Here is a 21,131-nt window from a genome sequence, read left to right as displayed (position 1 = left end):
AATGGAACTAAAGGTTAGTTTAGGCTTTAAAACCATTTGAAGACAATAGAAAAGAAAAACATGCTCAGTATTTGTTCTTAACAAATGTTTTCCACTGTATAAAGCCCAAAACTCAATATTCTATGGATCAGATGCAACAATTTGGACTGGAACAACCAAGTAAAAATGTCTTACAAAATGTTTAGATAGGGAAAGATATTTTCATCTGTTCTGTATACTAAAAGCTGCCTTTGACAGTATGCGTGACTACATTCCCCCTCTAACATGGGCTCACAAAGAAATTTCACATCACTTCAAGATGCCATCTAATCAAACAATAATCGATTAACTAACATTAATTGATTCAATTTGGCCACGTTCGTCTAGGATTAATGTGGCGCTAGTACTATTACCTTTAATATGCCAGATTTTTGGTCGTGGCCCTGAAAGCTGTGAGCAAAAATCAGTGTTAAAATTACTATACTAATGGTAATACTACGCATTTACAGTAGTAACGGTAATAGTGTGCAGGCTGCGTTATTCCTAGAATTGAATTGGCACCTGTAAGTCTTATTTATTGACCAGAATGATTTGATGCAGCTACAAACAGAACTATGTTGCCCACTCTTGCCAGTATGTGTATCAATGACAAAACAGTATAAAATAGGGTAATATTACAGTAATATATTCAATTTATCAAATATCTAACATTGACAGATCAGTTACTGTATGCTTTAATTTAATTAGAACATAAACATACAAAAAATCATCATGGTGCAAGAATTACAGGCTAAAGTTATTTAGTAGAGCGTGGCTGTATGTAGAGATCAGGGGGTAAATGTATCAAGCTAAGAGTTTTCCGGCGGGTTTGAAAAGTGGAGATGTTGCCTATAGCAACCAATCAGATTCTAGCTATCATTTTGTAGAATGTACTAAATAAATGATAGCTAGAATTAGATTGGTTTTAAAAAACAGCCGGAAAACTCTCATCTTGATACATTTACCCTTAGGAGGGCATCATTATTTTGAAAGATACTTAAAGTGGAATCTCCGCTAACTTGGTCAGATTTTGCTGACCAAAGTTAGTGGAGCTGTGGAAACTGCATGGTTTCTTTCCCAGGGTACCCCTCCATGTATACACATGTGTTTTTGTTCTTTTATTTAAATCAAGTGCACATCCAGATGATTACTTTACATACGTATATACATACCCATATACATAAATATACACACTACATATATTATGTGTATCCATATTATGAATTCTGGATGGTTACAGGAACTCCTTTACATGTAGATCTCTGTCTTGTATTCTATTTTTTATATTATATATTTATTTTTTTATATAGCGATTTTGTATACATATGGGAACAATTGGAATTAAATCATAAAACACAGGATTGAATCAGAAAAGGTATAACTGATGTGATTGGTCTCTTATAGTTTTAATAAGACCATTATCTACATGTGTAACTTTTAGAATTACTAGCATTTGTTTATATATTCATTTTCCTGTTTGATATTGGATTAAGATGAGAAAATTGACTTTTAATTCATGATTTTTATTTGGTTTGTTGTTTAAATGAATTGATTGTCGATTAGCCAGTGACTCATCAGCCTTTATATGGTGGCTATGCAACATCTATAAACAGCTTTGAGAAAGTTCACAGTTTGCAAGACAAAACGCGTCAAGAAAAAGGTTTCCAGTGAGTTTCTTACACTGACTGATTGAGCCCAGCAGCACGATATTCCAAAGGGGAACTATCCTACTGCTATTTGTTCTCTACCAGACGGTTATTGATACAACACACATCATGCATGTTGGATTACACACTGGAAGGTAAAAACCTCTGAATACAAGCGGTGAGGCTTCCAGCTGTGCACACTGATCCTGAGCGCCTCCTGTGGGGTGAGAGTATAAGTGGCTTCAAGATACTGGTAAAAAGTCTTTAACTGTGATTTTTTTTGGGGGGAATCAGGACATAATTTTTGAAAACAAGAGGAACGAAATTGGGTAAAAGGTCCAAGTGATTACCGTGCCAGATTAAAGTGGTAAACTGGAAATGTGTTTTCTTCTCCCTCTAAATGAGAAGTGGGGATCTGTTACACTGGCTACATTGGAAGCGGAGACATTTTCTCCCTAAAGTGCCGTTGAAGGATTCCTAAGGGGGAGTTTATTTTTTGACTATTTATACTATATACGACTATCTGTCCAGAATGAATCCTTATTACTTCTGAAAGTATAAGTGCATTGACTATTGGCACAATGTATTTGTATTGATTTAGGATGAAAATTTTGCTCCCGATATGTTCAGCTGTGTATTTTGTGTGTTTTATATTTTATGTTATTATTTATTAAAAATGTATCTGCATTTTAATAGTAGAGACCAATCTCTTTTTCCATGATCTCAGTCCAATGTTATGCTGGGTAAAATTAAATGAATATGGCTATATGATCATTTTTTATGTATTAGTAGTGTAAGGATCTCCATAGCGCTATTCTTTATGTGACTGTGTTTACTATAAATGCATACTTCCCCAGGCTCCAGGAATTTCCAGGAGACTCCTGAATTCTTGGTAGGTCTCCCAGACAAGCAGGCAATTCTCTGACATCCTGCACACTTCATAGTAAAAGTGTGCAAGATGGTGGCCTTGATGATGCAAATCACATCATTTTGGCTCAGCCCCCACAATGAAGTGAATCATTTACGTTCTTTTGCTTCAGAGGCGGGAACAAATGCAGCGTTTGACTGCGTCTTGTCCCCCTACTTACTGCCAATTCACTGCAGAAGGAAAAAATTAAAAAGTTGGTAAATATGATATGAAGCCACAATAGCCAGTAGCTCCAAGATGAAAGATCAATAATAAAAAAAAAAAAAAAAACACTAAATAAAAATAAAAAAAGTTTACTGAGGGACCTTAAAACAGACACTTAGCCATTTAGGATATGGAAATTCAAATTGTATTATCCTGCTTAACAGATGGCTAAATATCTGCGGTAACCGGACCAGTCAGGATAATTTAAAAAACCCACCATTCTTTTGCAGTCCACAACTACACACCCTGTAATTTGTAAAATCAATAAAATACAACTAAGCAATCTCATATTGTTATGTTCTTAAAGAAGTAGTTGTGAAACATTGCACAAAGAATAAAATATATATTTAAGATATTTTTCATTAACCACATGAAACACTAGCATACAGGATTAAAACTTGGAAAATGCCTAGTGGCATTTTAAGCGAGAGAAATTACATTTAAATAACTACCTTCACCCCATGTCCGGTATCGTCCAGAATTGTGTAGTCGATAGGTTTCCGAATGTAACGGACTGGTCTCTCCAAGTTGGCTGGAGCAATAATTTTGTGCGTTCTAGAAGTGTTTTTGTTGGTTGTCAAAATTCCAATTTCTCTTCTCGCAACCTTTTCTTTGTGGATATCCACGGTCTGCAAAATTATGGCAATTTCATATTAACCCATTTGTGGTCAGAGGACAAGAGAACACATTAAAAAGGGGGTTGAGTTTTGATAATATTGTTTTGAATTTTCGGGGCCAAAATTAAGTACCAGTCCTAACAATTAAACGTCAAAAGGAATAGGACTAGTCTAGACATAATGGGCCCGATTCATTTCAGTACGTCCATGCAGTTGCATACTATATCTTGCGTGATTCTGCACTAAACATGTCCAGTACCTGACATTATGCTAATGAGCACAATTGCGGGCAATTCACATGTACGTAAATGACAACTGCCTATGGCTTGAGAGGCGGAACGTGGGAGAGAAGGCCATGTACAGTAAGAGCGTTTCAATACAGATATGACAAACACAGATCTTGAATCTGTCACAAGTACGCTTGGTTTCAGCCGTATCTTTTACCCCCACTACAGGGCAGGTGTAAATGCAGACTGATAGTGATGACTGACATGGCATAGTCTTTGAATTGAATTGAACTGTATGCAGCCAAGATATATTATCTAACCGCAATGTACAGTACACGCATTGAAATCATCTTTATTTAAATATTGTAAAAACAAATGTACAAAAATTATATTTCAATTTTTTTAATTATACTATTAAGTTATTGTAATTTATGATCAAATAAAACTTCAATGTGCTCTGATCTGAACATTTATTGTACTTACGCACAGGCATATACTGCAGTCTGCTCTGTGTGCCTACTTATGGCAAATGCTATTTAGACAGAGCAAATTTCCATCCAGATTCAAAAGGAAATATCAAAATCTTAAAATTTGCTTGGATTTTAAAAAACAGACATTCCTACGGTCAAATTGCACGTGATTTTTTTTTTTAACTACAGAACTTACACACAAATTGCACAGCGACATGATTCAGGCGCTACGACTTAGTATTTTATTTTTTTACATTTACATGTAATTCTGTATCATGTTTGGTCTGAAGTCAGACTGAGAAGGGGACCCACCGAGTTTGTAAACCAGCACAGGGCAGCTAAAAGATCCATTGCTGCACTATGACAAAAGGAACACATTTTAGAAATAAAATAACACCTCTTCCAAATTTCACATACAAATTAAGCATGGTCAGAATTGAGTTAGGGAAAAATGACAGCTAGTCTTTAAGGGAACACATCAAAGTTGACTATAAATTAGAAGAAGAAAAAAATATGCATGATGCGCCTCCGGAACGGCCGCAGAGACACCTCAATTTTTTAGCGTATATATTTACCATACTAACTGTAAAAAAAAGCGCAGCCCGATACTAATTGAATCTCCCCCAATTAGTTATTTTGTGCAGATGAAATACTGTAACTATTATTGTAATAAAATGCATTTGCAAAGGAGATAAAGCTGTTATGACTTCAGCTTTTCCCCTCAATACTAATACAACTTGTTTCACAGTTTTTTGTTTTCTTTAAAATAATAGCTGTGTCATTGTTAAAATAACCAGATATATTTCTCTATTAAATCTCACAGATTTTTAACTGTTATAAAAAGTGTCTCGTAGAAACGCAATGGCTATCCCTGATCACCAACACAGAGAAATCATTAGCCTGACTGTTTCTTTTGTAACATTGATTACAAGACACAAAAACCCTAAAGGAGTGGCTTATTAATATTCCAGGGAACAACCAGCACCAGCAAGGATAGTGGAGTCTTCATGGTAAGACATTATTTCGATTTGTAAAAACATAAGAAACACAAAAACACGAACAATAGATGCACTTGTCCTAAATCCACAGCAAGCCAACATGCTGACTAAGACTGGGTACACACTACAGTGTTTTCAGACGATTATTGGGCCAAATCAGACAATAAACGACCAGTTGGCCCAATATCTTAGTAGTGTGTACACTGCAACGATGAAGGATAATCATTCCAAAGCCCATTGCATTGTGCCAATTTTAAAACAAACTAAAAATCTTGTTCAACGATGGAACAATGTCACTCTAATTCTGCAGTGTGTATGTCCTCACCACTGTTTTTGTCCTCGCAGCAGCTCAGCTTTCACAGCTCCCTGTCATCTAGATATTCCTTGGGAGGAGATTTGCACTTCTCATGCCAGGATGTTAGAAGCTTTACTGTGTGGGCTGGTAGAGCTAGTGGGGAGGAGATGGATCTACCACTGTCTCAGGTCTAGTGTGGTGTGGAGAATAGAGTAGCAAATCTGACATTTCACTTTCCCTTGCCTGGACTAACTTCCAGGATGAATCCTCTGAATTGCACTGCTTAGGAGATATTTGCAGAGTCCCAAACTGTTCAGCAGATGGTTATGACAGATGAAGAGCACAGATCTGAAGGAAATTATGTACAACAAGTATAATGTGTACACATGAAACAGACTTTTTTTTTTTCCTTTTTCCTGTTGGTAAAAATTGCATTGTTAAGACTTTTTCTGTAGTGTGTGCCCATCTTAAGCCAGTCTCTGGAAATTATCCTAAATACAAAATGCCCGAACAGTGATCGCCTGGGATCCTAGAGCTGAGTGACACAGTAAAAATTATAGGAGACTGGAGCATTTCTTAGAACACGAGGAGAGACTCCAGATTTTCTGAACCAGAAAATAACTGATAATTAAAAGACAATTTATAATACAATTAAATAAAATTCCATGATCACTTACCTGTGATATATGATTGATGGAGGACTCCATCCTCCTGAGTTGAGAAGCCTGAATATCCAGCATCTGAAGGACATTGTTTGCTAAGGTGTTGATGAGATATGCCACACTAGCTAAGGACTGTGTTGTATAGGCTTTGGTTTCTTCTAGGGCTCTTTGCTTGTCTGCAGACTGAATATTAAAATATTGTATAAACAAATAATATTTACCAATTAAAATAATTAATATATTTTTTAAAAATCAACACTTGGCAGAAGATACAAAACAATAACTGGCCAGATGTGTATATGCCAGTAGTTTATGGTTTCTATAGCAGAGGAACTTAAAAGCCATCTGTTGACATTACAGTCCAGCGCATGATAGGTAATTAAACAGTGGGTACCACCTCTACCATTTTATGTAGTACTGCCAAGGAAGACAGCATCTTGGTAGAAATCCAGCTCAGAGAAAATACTGGAACTGCATAAAATGAAGGCCAATTTGCTGCCAAGATAGTTAAACTATACAACAATCCAATCATGACAAATATATATTGGTCTTTTAATCATGTAACATAGTGAGAGTGAAGGGCCATAAGAATAGCAGGAGGACAAATTAAAAATAGTCATCCGAACACATTGGCCTCAAAAAAAATAAAAAAATCAGCATGACAGCTAATGCATGCAACAGTTAAACAGCTTGGGCTTTAACTTGAGTGGGGGTGTAAGGTGTAATACACTAGTTTCTTATCAGAGGATACTAGCTTTAATAAAATAACCTTGCATGGGTCCCCAAACACTATGCAGTCATTGATAACTATGACAAGTTTGGGAACACATCAGAGAAAGCTAGTACACAGCAATATAAAGTCCAAAAACCTGGGAGCAGTCGACTTATTTTATAATGCCAGGACAACGCAGGCCTGTGTTGACTCAAATTTCCAAAAAGTGATGTCAATGGACTAGCCAGCGTTACTATAAAACAGAAAGGAAGGGTGGGGGGAGGAGGGGAGAAAGAAAATAAATAGTTCTGATAAACAAAAAGCTTTTACAGCATAACTGAACAAGAGAAGTTTATTTCCACCTGTAATATCATAATTAAAACATTTTAAGCTCAAAGTAGATATCTTGTCTTAAAGCATTTGACAAAGATTAACATGTTAATATATGAACAAATTTTAAAACTCCACTCATGAGGCATCTATCCAGACACCTTAAAATTGTCCTTTACTTACTGGGTGTGGTAACAGAGTATACAACATCAACTTGTAATAGTCGCTGTTTCTATGTTACTTAATCATCACTTAATCACATGCTCTTTAAAGATGCTCAGACTTGGTTCTCCGAGAACCGAGCCCACCCGAACATAGCAGATCTGAGTATTAAGCCGAGCCGGCTTGGTACTTTTGCCCGCCCTCGGAATTGAAAATGAGGAAAAACTTCATTTTACGTTGTTGGATCTCGCAATTCTTGGATTCTATAAGTACCGCCCTCAAGGGCGATCCAGCGCCATTTCACAGAGCGACACAGAAGGGGTAGCACGGTTCTTGGCAGTCTCTAGTGCAGTTGGGCAGAGTCATAGCTAGAAAAGAAAGAGGAGGGGTGGCAGTATTCTTCAAAGTCTCCAGTGACATTTTACTGAGCTAAAGCTCACACAGAAACAGGAGAGCTCAATTGCTAATTGTCATTGCTGAAATAAAAATAATAGGGCTGGCAATGTTCTTCAAAATCTGCAGTCACATTTTATTGTGTTATCAAAATGGATTCACAGCAGTACATAGAACACCAGGAGCACCAAGCAGCTGCTCGCACCAGTCATGATGATAGTAATCCCTCTACATCATCTGCTATAGCCTATGTTAAAGTGCATAGTGTTTTTAGGTCAGGGAAACAAATGTACCTGTAATCCAGGCAAAGGTATCTGCAGAAAAAAATAAAATTGCCAACATTCTGTTCTACATACGCAGTGGCAAGGAAAGAATGAGGCCTTCGCCTTTCTCTATGAGTGCTAGTTCTGCAACTGTCAGTGAAGCATCTTCTTGTAAGGTCATTCTACTCCAAAAGTGGTGTCCAAATACTTTTACGTGTAAAAGCAGGGCTGAAAGAAAATAGTAAGGCATTAGAGGAAAATGTATGTTCAGATTCAGAAATGACACAAATCCCTGAGGAGAGTCTATCCACGAGTGCTATGTGTAATCCTGACCTGTCTGATAGTGTACCCATAAAGAAGTCCCCTTTCAACATTTCTGCAGATGTGTGAATGAGTAGCCCAAGTGTAGACGGTGATACTCAAATTAAATTGCCACCTTGGAATTGCAACAGGATGAGGGGGATATTTGTGTAGCTGATGAGGGCGCTAATGAGGATGTTGAGGAGGATGATGTTGTTTGTGTAAGTCCTGCACCAGTGGAAGCAGTTCTTGCACGTGATAAGGAGGCCTGGGCATAAGACCAAAAAAGCCACCTTATGTGGAATTATTTGTACCCAAATCCTGACAACAGTTGTCTAGCCATTTGTAAAGCCACTGTCAGTAGAGTTAGGGACCTTAACCATCTAGGAACCTCATCCATGTTACGCCATTTGAAGCGAGTTCATGTCAGGCTGTTGGGAAAATGGAATCTTATGCTAAAAAAAAACAACAAAGTAGTCCATCATCAGTTAGGACCCATCTCTCAGCTAAATCCCGACAAGTGCAATCTACACCCACAACACCTTCCTCATCAATATCCTTAGTAGCGATCAAAGTTAGCCCTGCATCCATGTTGCTAAGGCTAGATGACTCCTCCACTATCCTGGATTCCTCAGAAGAATTCTTGAGTGCTAGACCGCCTATGCCACCCTGTCTGTTGTTGCTGGGAACCGGCTGGGCTTACTTTGCCACCATTCCCTTTTGTTATCCCAAAGGCGCTCTTTCACCGCAGTAGGAGGGGCTTACAAGTTCTGCCACCACTGGACTCCTTTACCGGCATCCAGTACCAGGTTTCTTCTGGGTAACCGACGCTGTAAGTGTACCCCCGTCACTGGTGTATCTGGGCTGGGACTCCAGACCTCTTCCTATGGATCAGGGTACTGTGGATGGATCCTCCTGGCCTACCCAGAGCTGCTGGGTAGCGGGCAGAGCAGTGGTACTGGATGCTGGGTCCAAACCTCAGAAACAGCCGGAAACGGATTAGATTTTGATTGTAATCTGTAGATCTCAGGATTTTCAGCATGGAAGAGGTTTTCAAGCAGGTCTCTGAAGCAAGTGATGTATATTTGCAGTCACACTGATTGCAGGTACCAGTGCTCAGGTCAGATGGAATCAGATGAACAGTTTTCAATACAAGACAGGGCTTTTTATACAGATTTGGACACAGCCTCAAAGGCTATTTTTAGAATGAGGATGCAATTTGTTTACCCAAACATGGATTTACATTCAATTGAAAGCTAACAATATTTACACTACTCTGTAATATCCCAACACTTGCTGTGATTTCCTGGATCTTGTTTCAGACACAGAGAAAATCTAACAGCAGTCTAATTAAATCTTCCCATGCCTTCAGGTGCTAGACCAGGCCTGTCCAACCTGTGGCCCTCCAGGTGTTGTGAAACTACAAGCCCCAGCATGCTTTGCGGGTAGACAACCAGCTGATAGCTGGAAGGGCATGCTGGGACTCGTAGTTTCACAACACCTGGATGGCCACAGGTTGGACAGGCCTGTGCTAGCCCCTCACACATCAAAAGGTCTAATTAACATGGGTCCTTTCTTCCAAAAGTTGCAGAATACACATTTCCACCAAAGAAAACAATTCCCCTATAAAGTTGCAAAACCCCAAACAAGGCATTTCCTTACACCAAGATACACAAAAGACTTCCTAAACAAAGGCTTATTGCATCAGATATATGCATCAGAAATAATGCATTTCCTCTAGCAGGATTAAAAGAGGAAAAAAAAACAAAATTTCTCCCCTGGTTTCAGAAATAAGGATTTCCTAAACCAAAATATACACAATATCAAAGATTACTGCATTTACAATTATATAAATAGGCGCCCTGCACTATTTCGTTTAAATTAATTTATACCATAAGTTACTTATAAGTGATCCAGTCACAGTTAGTCCCACTGCTGCTGCTGGATCTTCATCCCAGAAACAGACCAAGAAGAAGACTGCTAGTAGTTTACAACAACTGACTGTTAAACAATCCTTTGCAAGAGGAAGCAAGTATGAAAGCTGTCACGCAGTCGCAAAGCGGATCACAGACGCCATAGCGACTATGCTAGTATTAGATCTGCGTCCAATATCCACTATTAATGCAGCTGGTTTTAGACAGTTACTTGAGGTCGTGATCCCGTTACCAAATTCCATCACACCACCATTTTACTAGAAAAGCTATTCCTCGCCCATACTAGAAGGTTTGCAAAAATGTAATTATTGGGCTACAAAATGCCATTCTACCCACTGTACACTTAACCACAGATATGTTGTCAAGCGGAACTGGGCAAACTAAAGATTATATGACTGCGACAGCCCACTGGGTTGGCGATTTGCCTTCACCAGCAGGAACAGCAGCAACATGTACCCAAGTACATCACATTGTTCAGATGCAGGCTACTCTGTCAGCTGTATGCCTCTTAGTGAAGCCAGTGATACACAATCTATTACAAAAACTACGGGATGTCATTGCAACATGGCTTATCCTGCTTGGACTCTCCTTAGGATATGTCATTTCTGAAAACACCATCAATATTGTGAAAGCATTACAGCTGGGTGAATGCCATCACATTTCCTGATTGCATCACCAAGTTTATTGTGTAAGCAAGAGATTTTTTAAAAATGACAGGGACGTGCAGGAGAAAAATATCGGGACATTTCCGGCATTCTGCAACAGCATGTAGGAGATTGCAGCAATTACATGAGCAATTTAATGTGCCCTGCCAACAACTGAAGCAAGAGGTGGAAACAATGTGTATTTCTATCCTGTATATGCTTCTGAAGATGGAGTAACAGCGAAAAGCCATCCACGCTTACTCCACAAGCCATGACATTGGAAAAGGAGGTGGGGTGAATTTTACTCAAGCGCAGTGGAGAATACTTTCAGTACTGTGCAAAGTGCTAAAACCATTCAAAGTAGTCACCTGTGAAGTGAGTTCAGACACTGCTAGCTTGAGCCAAGCGATTCCCTTAGACTTTTGGAAAAGCAGCTTGAGAAACTGAAGGAGGAGACCAAACAAAGCAATTATGCTTAGTATGTCGGACTTGTAGATCAAGTACTTTATTCGCTTCGCCAGGATCCAAAAGTTATCAAAATCTTGAAATCAGATTACTACATTTTTGGATCCTTGGTTTAAGACCTATGTCTTCTTTGTTCCCAACTGACCCAGATCCGAAGACACGCAAAGAGCTCCTGGTGAGCTAGATGACAGTTCAAATGTTACGCGACAGGACGGCGTCTCCTCCTTCAGTTTCTCAGTCAATTGCTGCTAGGAAAGAACTTAGCTTTCCCAAGAGACCCAGGGATGATGCAGATGACTCAGCACAACATTTTGATGTCTGGTCTGGTCCAAAAGGATTAACCAAAAAACATGACACCTCTGCCGTAACTCCACTTGATCCTATTATCAACATCCAAAGAATGGTGAAGGATTATTAGTCTTTTTTTTTGTTGACCGATATAAAGACAGTTTTATTAACAAAGAACATTGTTGCTTGCAGAAGTAATGTAAGCATGGATGTCTAAATAGACGTATATATGTATTACTCAAAGCTTCAACTTTGCTGCCATTTCATCAGTATTGCACAAAGTGTTTGTAATCTGCACTTTATGTCAAAGGTATATTATAATATTTGGGGAATTGGGGTTGATTCGAAGATCAGTGATGAACTTGCTTTTGTCTGTGAATTTCAATGGCTCTTTTTAGTGCATTGTCTGGAACAAGTTCCGATATACTCATGTCAGTGTGATCAAAGCCAATTTTTGGACACCTGGTGGATTTAGCCTTCTGAAGTTTGTTTTCAATCATTTCAATTGCTTCTCTCTGGTACGTGCGACCACTACTTTACTTTTCACTGGGTTCACCATCTCCAACCTGCCGGGGCACCCTAGATTGGTCTTGGTCTGATGGGGAAGGGGGGGGGTGTCAGCACTCATCGCCATGTATTAGTTGTAGAATTACTACAGTTATCCAAAGAACAGTGGAAGCGATCAAAAGAACCATAACCGATTTCATCAGCCATTCTCAATTTTACTGTACCGGCCGTGTTCTCAGGGTGAACCTCTCTTCATCTAACAGCGTAGTCTGCAGGGGCAGGTGACACACCCATTTGATTTCTGAGGTCTCTTAGCTGTTCTGTAAACTGAAAATATTTATCGTCCTGCCTTAGAGCCTTCTCTATATTCTTCTTCTGAAGCACAGTGTATCTCTCGTGTACAAGCTCTCTTAAATATGGGATCTCATCCGGTAGATCACGTTTCAAATTCGGTACGGTCTCCTCAACTGCGTCTATATATTGGTTTAAATCTCTGTTCAATGCACCGTATTCAAACATGACAGATTTCATTCTGCCCACATGTTCTGTGTCACAGTCTGTGTGAAGCAGATCTAATGCCACTCCAGTTAGAATATCCATTCCTGTGTCTACATAAGTTTGGCAGTTCTTCAGGGATGAGAGAGAGAGGTATCCACAGAGGAGAGGGAGATTAAAGATGCAGCATGTGCATACATGGTTTAATCATGTAGAGATCACTGACAGCACTGTTAGGCTTAAGGCAGCTAAGCTATTGGTAGCTTGTTTTGTGGAGGCCCAAACGAACAAAGCACTTCAGCCACAAAAGTGGCACTGCTTGTCACTGGAGGGCTTTGTTTGTTAAACTGTACATGTCATTTTCAATATCTTAAATAAGGGTGGGTGGTAGGGCATAAAGACATTTCCATCTTGCACCACTTTTCTTTTCTTCCACTGCTGTGTGGCAATGTTTCCTAGATGTGCTATGAACTGCCGTGTGTTTGTGTCGTTGCTCTTTCGCTTAGCATCCAGCCAGCTCGCTGCAGTCTTTTTGTTGGAGAGTGGATGAAAATAATATTGTGACCTGTGAGGTGGTCAAAATTGAGTGGAAATGACTGGCAATTAGTTTTATTGAGGTTAATAATAATAATGTAGGAACAAAAAAAAAAAAAAAAAAAAAAAAAGGAGCAAAATGATGCATATTTTAGCTAATTTTTTTTACAAAAAATACAGATCCAAAACCAAAACATGCAAGGGAGGTTTTGCCAAAACACTGAGTTAATCCAAATCCAAAACACAGGGGTCAGGGAACATCTTTACTTTGAACACAACTTGGGTGCTTTATTTTTAAAGTATATCGCAAACAGAACCTTTATGTCTTCAGTCCCAGTTTTAATGGGATGTTTGATATTTCATCCAAGTGTATCATGTAAAATAAATAGTAAATACACATTTTCAGCAGGGATTTTTCCTAGTCAGAGAACATAATAACAAAACAATGAGAGCATATAAGAGGCGGCAGAAGGTGATATAAGATTAGGTGCTGGCAGCAAAGCTTAGCAAAACATGCAACTAGACCCAACTAACAGTTAGAGGTATAGAAAAACTGTATAGATGTGGTGATATTACAGAACAAAGGAGCCATTCTGCTGACAAAAAAACCCCCAGAAAAAGAGAGTCACGATCACTCCGGCTAGTATAGCTGCTGTTTAAATGTCTGTAAAGCTTCTCTGTGTTTTGCACAGCGACAACCCATGACAGTTGGACAGTTAAGTGATTGTAGAAGGGATGCCGGGTAGTGTTTAAAGTGGAACAGATCTAAAGTTTGATGATGGAAAAAAAAAAAAGTTTTTGGGGGTGTAGAATATTTCTCTGTCTGAAATACTGTGAGCTGCAATATTAGCTAAAGGTGTGGTTAACTAACGTAATTGGGCAGTCCAACTTGCACACTTATCCCATAGTTGGCCATAAGAAACAGGTGGGGGGTTTAGTGAAGCACCTACAAAAGCTATGTCACTTTGAAAGACACTCATGACGGGGTGAGGCTGAGTAGGCTTACTACGCTCAGTACTGGAGGTGTGGGTAGAAACAACAGCATACAGAGGAAGCAGGCATGAAAAGGTTGAGTGTTTAAAGTGGAGAGCTTATAGGCAATTATCTAATTGTCATATGTATGTATTTTACCGATAATACAGTGTGGATCTCTATGATAGTGCAGTGTCTGCGTGTACCAGCATTAGTGAATGTGTGTCCTTTACTTACAAGACCGTAGAATGCTCCTTTGCAGAGTACGCACAGTATAAAAAGGTATAAACGAACGCCATTCACCCCATGCTAATGTAATAGAATCTACAGTAATATAATACAATTGTATGATTCATTCCCTGCAGAAGTCTGTATGGATTGGTTCTAAATCCAGTTTGCACTTAGCAGTGCTTGCCTTGTTTGTATTATATTATTTATGTCAGGGATGCCCAATCCAGTCCTGAGGGGAAAGAATCCTTTTAGGACGTCAGCAATTAAGAAGCTATTAATTAGTAGCTAAATAAACTACTGCAGAGAGTAGGGAAAGTCCACACAATTGAAATACTCATTTTGCATTCCAAGTAACTCAATGCAAGTTCACTGCAGGGCAAATACCGCCATAAAAAAAAAATGGTGTTCGCATAATTTTTTTGCAGTTACTTACATGCCACATATTTCATTGCTGTCCATTTAGACAATACACATGACAGCACGTTGACGAGTACACACTGTGCCCTGAAATATGATTTGTCTGCAGCCTACAAGATCTTTGTTGGACAAGCCTATTCACTGTTCTGTCATAGGTAAATCTGAAAGCCCTGCTTATAAGAATATACTTCCACTTTAACAAATAAAACGGAGTCAGTACATTTTATCATTTGTTATTCATTTTTCATATGCATTCTGCAATAGCAGGTGTTTTCCATATATTTGTCTGTCAGTGAATAGCACACCTACATCAGTTTTCACAACCTCTCTTTCCTTAGTTCACACGGTTTATAATTCATTTTTTAATCACATATTAAAAACAAACAGCTTCCTGTTTTTACATGCATTTGACATGTGTTTACAAATGCATTTCACACAAGAAGTTATCTTGTTTAATCCAGAAGCATGTGAAAAGACAGTCGTGATCAAAAACTATTGGCACCCTTGCACTTCTTTCAAATAACGCACAATTTCCTCTAAAAATAAGTTGAAATTAACAGTATTTGGGCTACACAAGTCTCTCTGTTAACATTAGTCACTTCTGTTTTTATTCCATAGGGAATACTGTATATGCACCATTAAACAAGAAAATGAAAAGTGTCATTGACAAAATTGACACCCTAGACTTATTATTTGGTAGCAGTCTTTGGTCAAAATAACTGCAATCAACTGCATCCTATACAGCCATGGATGAGCTTCCTGCATCTCTATATCTGGCAATTTGGTCCACTCTTGTGCAAAGTTCTCCAGTTCTCCCAGATTTGAGGGGGACTTCTCCGGACTGCTATTTTTAGCTCTCTCGATAGGTGTTCTATGGGATTTAAATCTGGAATGTCTTGAACCATTCATGGGTGCTTTTTGCAGTGTTGTGGTAGTTTTCCTGCTGGAAGATTCATGACCTTCAAAAGAAACCCAACTTTCAGACACATTCTTTAATGGTGTTTCCAAAATGGCCTGTAATCTCCAGGTCCATGCACATACTCAAGGCACCTAGTGCCAGATGCAGCACAGTAACCCCAAAACATTAATGGTGTGTTTCGGCTAACTCCAGATGGGCTCTTCGGTCTCTCTCTATCAGTGGCGCCCATCTGGGCCTCCTTCTGTACCTAAACCTAACCTCCTCCCTTCCCTTCATGGAGCTAAAGACGGATGGTGCAAACTGAAACTGTCAAACCTTGTGTTTGAAGGGCAGCTTTAATCTGTTTGGTAGTTGATCAATGCGTTTTATCCACCATTCAAACAATCCTGGGCTGCAATCTCCAAACAAATGTTTTCTTCCAGCCAAGTCCATGAAGGCTGGCTTCAGTGTCATGGTACTTCCTTATACCATAGTGGAAAATGGACATCAAGGTCTCAGATTGATTGTTTTTAGCCTTGAGATTGCCCATGCTTGGCTATAATTTTCTGTCTGACCTCCTCAGGCAAGTCTCTGGAATTCATTTTTTTCTCCATGTTCTTTGCAGTACATACAGTGACACAAAACAGGAGGAGTCCCTTTCTCTTGTTAAACTCATTTAAAGGTGTGATTTTTAAATTGAAGATGCCTACTTCTTATCACAGGCAATTTCAAAGCAAAGGGAAATCAGCTGTTTGAAATCTAATTACTAACTACTTCAAAAAAGGTGACAATTTTGATTGGCCAATTTTAGGATTTAAGTTTGGAATAAGCTACAATTTAGCACATTTTTCTGCTTTTATGTTGCATTCCATTAAAAGCAGAAATCCATATGTGGTTATCAATGTTTTAATTTAATTTTCTGACAGAAATTTTGCATATTTTACATTATTAGAGAAGATTTTGCCAATATTTTTTGGTTACAACAGTTTGTCAACACATAACTGCATCTCATTGCCTTTTACAATTATTCTAAAGGGAGCTCATTGTAAAGTTAAAGTTTTCAACAGCACTGACACAATCAGATGCATTTAGATAGAACAAGTTTTATAAAAATGCACAGCAGTGCAACAAATTAAATGCAAATAAGTACCATTGCATTTAGCACATCCATCTACATGGCTTAGCTTAATATGTAAAACTCATAATTTTAACGTCAGTGTGTACATAGCATACTGGCTAGTAAGTTTATTAAAATGCTATTTTATTATCAAAATACAGTAGAAGCATTGACAACCATTTATCAAATCAGCTTATCAAATGAATGTTTTAGATTTAATCAAATGGGTGTTAAATCAGTGTTAAACAGAGCGCATTGGTAAAGCCTGGTAAAAGTGCTTTAGCATTGTTCGTTATTCTAATATAATGAAGCAAATGATATGTACACACATTTTCTGACAGTCAAATCCCCATGGTTAGTAGGCAAAAGTATCAATATATTGCAGAAAGGTTACATTAACCAAAACCAAGCTTCATGGGAAGTCAAGTCCAGTCGTACTGTCGTAGGAATCTCCAACGATCCCGGAGTTGTACTGCCACACCAGAGGAAGTTAGTGTTTTCCCCAGAAAATTAAGGCCTTAAGAAGTAGACAGTGGGACGGGACAGGTATAATACTTTGGAATAATATTGAAAAATTTTGGAGGCCCACCAGGACTGGTGCTATAACACACCACTGCCAGTAATGCTTACATAGTGTCTGTTCTAATAGGAGAAACAATGATTTATTCTATTACAATAGGATTGGCAAGTGCAAACAGCCAGGTGGAGCACCCGGAAAATAGGTGCTTGGGAGAACACCGCAGTAGTTAAAAATGTGCGCTTGATAGGGATGACAGAAAACTTCCCATAGGACAAGTAAACCATTTAACAATAAATTTGGTGGCATATATAGCAAACCTTGGAACATTTATACAGTTGTCTCACCTATAAAACAAGTGGATCTAAGTCAACCCAACCAAGTGCTCCTTTGGAAGGTGTCTCAGAAGACTCATACCCCTTTGAAGGCAATTTAAAACCTCTCTAGCTACTAAGTATATAGTTTGAACACACCTTTGTATTCTGTAGCTAGAGGTGTTCTAGACTGCCTTGGTAAGGGGATAAGGCTTCTGAAATGCATAGCAAAGGACAGTTTAAGGCACACACACTTGTGCAACGGTAGGACAGCAGTATAAATGTCCAAGGCTTGCTGCATATGCCAAGGTTTCACTAATTATTAAAAGTTTCACTTGTTTTAATGGAAGCCTTGTGCCATCTCTAGACAGGGCATTCCGCCTTATTGTTTACTGCAGCGCTCAAGTTTAAAGGACAGCAAAATATAATAGTGCTCTCTCCATAGTATGTTGAAGTTATACTACAAAGGCTTATACTGCAGCACAGTGGCCTAGTGGTTAGCACTTCTGCCTCACAGCACTGGGGGTCAGGAGTTAGATTCCAGACCATGTCTCTCCGTGTTTCCTCCAGTGTGTGTGTGTGTGTGTGTTAGGGTATTTAGACTGTAAGCTCCAATGGGGCAGGGACTGATGTGAATGAGATCTCTGTACAGCGCTGCGGAATTAGTGGCGCTATATAAATGGTCAACATGCAATTTTAAAGCCTAACAAAGACCCTTTAACTCAAAATATTCAAAATATGCAAAACATATTGGAAGCAAAAGGATTTGTACACCTGTTCTGACAGGCATTCTCTTCTCTATTCTGCACATCAAATTCAGCGTTGGCTGCAGCATTCATGAGTATTTGCATTACTTAGTATACTATGCTGTACCTCTACTGGAGCGCTCAATAAGTACATTGTATGCTATGTTGCAGAGAGGCTTTGAAAACACACAATGATCACTGTTTAAAGCAAAGAAAAAGTACAAGGTTTTGTCTACATATCTAACCGCTGTTTTTCAACATACATATATAGAAGCCCTAAACTACAACATTAATTTATCTCTTAAGGAGTGCATATAATGCAGTAGTGTTTTAGTGTTTTTACTCTAGGACACCAACTGGGGTATTGAATTGTTCGCAGTGTGCCTATTGAATGTAGCATTGCAGATTTTTCCTCGCACCAGATATAGATATAGAGGAAAATGTTGGTGTACCCATAGTATCCAGAAGTATGCACAGCTGAACATCGCAGCAATGTACAATCACACATTGCGGATAATTGAACTCTATAACTGTGCCTATATTTAGGCAGCTTATAACGGATTGTTCCTAATACACCAACAACCATGAGTAGCCAAAAATCAGATTCTGGAACTTTCCTTGGGGTTTCAACCCACAGGTTACTCACCCACTGACTCCCTGACTTCTGAAACCATAGAAACATGAATTTATGAAATCATTTTTCCACGAACTGAAATAATCGTCACATTAATTATACTTGAGATATAAATAGTTATGTGGGGCAAAAGGTTATAATTTTGAAATAAATTTTAGCTTTGCTATAATTAAGGATGTCTAGATTGTTCTCACGCAACACTAAAGAAAGTTGTAAATACTCGATACCAGTAAAATAGCTCTCAAAATTAAAGCTGTGTGTGACCACAAACATTAACACAAGTTATAGCTCAATATAGCCACTAGTTTACTCCAACATATGATAATTCTGTCATCTTCAAAGCATATAACGTAAGTTAAGGTTAATTGCACTAGGAACTCCTTAAATAATTTTTAGTTATATATTCCTGAGTCACCATATTCTCAGTGTTTTAGCACTCAGGCACCATGTCAGCTTGGATGATTCATACTGTACTTATTATAATTAAATGCTAAACTCAGCTTTTCAGTTTTAAATTCCCCACCCAATACAGTTATAACTTTTACAGCCCTATATGAATATACATACTAAATATATATATATATATATATATATATATATATATATATATATATATATATAGTGTGAACGAGCGTACAACAAGGTTATATCAAAGTACATAATGTGGGATCTGACTGCAGCTTTTCCTTGTTACAATCCACAAACTGTGTGGCAGATTAATCTGAAAGTTTCTAGGTTAAAAAAAAAAACAAAAAAAAAACACACACACACACACACACACACACGACAGTGGTTATGGTGCAGTACTTAAAACCACAATTTTTGGCTTAAAAAGCTCCATACTTAACATAGAATGGCAGCTTATCTGAAATGGCTTCAAATGCCAATAGAGCTTCACTGAAGATTTCTCTGGAGTTGAACTAGTGTATAGGAATGATGCATTCAATGTCTTAGAATAAAAGAGGCCAGATAAGCCATTCTCGTGTAGTATTTATACGAAAAATGTATTAGAACATAAACATCTGCTTACATTTTGGAATAAAATATTAAAATGTTATCCTCCAGCCCAGCTGGAGGATAATAGAGAGGTGGTCTTTTTGGAAGCCATCCACACTGCAAAGTCCACTGTTCCAGGCATTTAGATCCAAAGAAGCTTCTCCAACAGCACAAAATAAGACATAAAGCAGAGAAAGTGGCAAGAAATGGTACGTGATACATTGGTTCATCCCCAGGAAAATCTTCGGTGAGACTACACTAGAGATGCAGAGGGACTTGATCTAAATCTCCTATATTATAAAACAATACTAGCTTGCAAGTGATTATACTGTATATTGTTGCAACACAGTATAAAGACTGCTTGTGTCGCTCTGCTCTTCCCTGCATAAAGTCACAGTGATATAGTGAATATATCAGCCCTAATGTGATAGTTCTACTTCTGCAGTAGAGAACATAGGGCATGATTTATTAAGAAAAGGAAAGCAAAAAAAGGAGTAACTTTGCACCTTGGTAAAACCATGTATAGCATTGGAGGAGGGGGGAGTAAATTGAAAATGTGAGGACAGATTTATAGTTGGGGTAGGGCATGTCCTAGATTATCTTTACACTGAAATGTAAAGTTGAAGTTATCAAGTATTTGTGTGCTACATGGAAAAACAGACAGTATTTAACTTATGTGCAAAAAAATAAAATCAGTTGCATGCCTTGCACTGCCTTATTTCCTTAATGAATTAGGCCCATAATGTTCAAATTGAGAGCTATATTTTATGATTCAATCCTAAGAGTACAATCAAATGTCTCTCAGGCAGACTACTGGAACCAGGTGCTGCCTGTAAAGTCATGGTTCCAGTCCAACTCAGGAGGAAGAAACCATTGGGCAGTTAAGGGATTCAGTTGCAGTTTTAAAGCATAATTCAGATGAGTAATTCATAGAAAATTTCTGCCCATTATATATTACTATAAATTAATGAATATGAATTTATTTTAAAGAAAATTTTGAAAGGGATATCTCCTTTGTGAACTGTGTATGTTCGTCAATGGAAACGGTTTTGATCAATCATCCTTCTGAATGCTGTATTTTAGAAATAACTATATTTAGCAATCATGTAAACAATATCAAGCCTTCGGAGAACTGGGTGCAAGATGTAGGATATCGACCTCAACAGCAAAAAGTAGTGCCTGTTTGCATTCAAGGTC

The 21,131-nt window shown here is 38.3% G+C and overlaps 1 protein-coding gene across 23 annotated transcripts in view; it reads right to left on the bottom strand.

Annotated features, from left to right (window-relative positions):
- Positions 1 to 21,131, bottom strand: part of ABI2 (abl interactor 2) — an 82,285-nt gene that overhangs the window by 46,377 nt on the left and 14,777 nt on the right. For 22 of the 23 annotated variants that reach the window (XM_075180167.1, XM_075180161.1, XM_075180168.1 and 19 more), the window contains exons 2-3: positions 6,081 to 6,248; positions 3,249 to 3,425 (exon numbers count right to left, since the gene is read on the bottom strand). In XM_075180167.1, the coding sequence (XP_075036268.1) occupies positions 3,249 to 3,425; positions 6,081 to 6,248 (345 nt within the window). Of the gene's footprint in view, positions 1 to 3,248; positions 3,426 to 4,422; positions 4,469 to 6,080; positions 6,249 to 21,131 lie in introns of those variants that run through there. The other variant, XM_075180174.1, reaches the window with a different exon arrangement.

The sequence above is a fragment of the Mixophyes fleayi genome, chromosome 7, assembly GCF_038048845.1.
Source record: "Mixophyes fleayi isolate aMixFle1 chromosome 7, aMixFle1.hap1, whole genome shotgun sequence".
In the NCBI taxonomy this organism is placed as follows: Eukaryota; Metazoa; Chordata; class Amphibia; order Anura; family Limnodynastidae; genus Mixophyes; species Mixophyes fleayi.
This window is presented reverse-complemented; position numbering and strand designations above follow the sequence as displayed.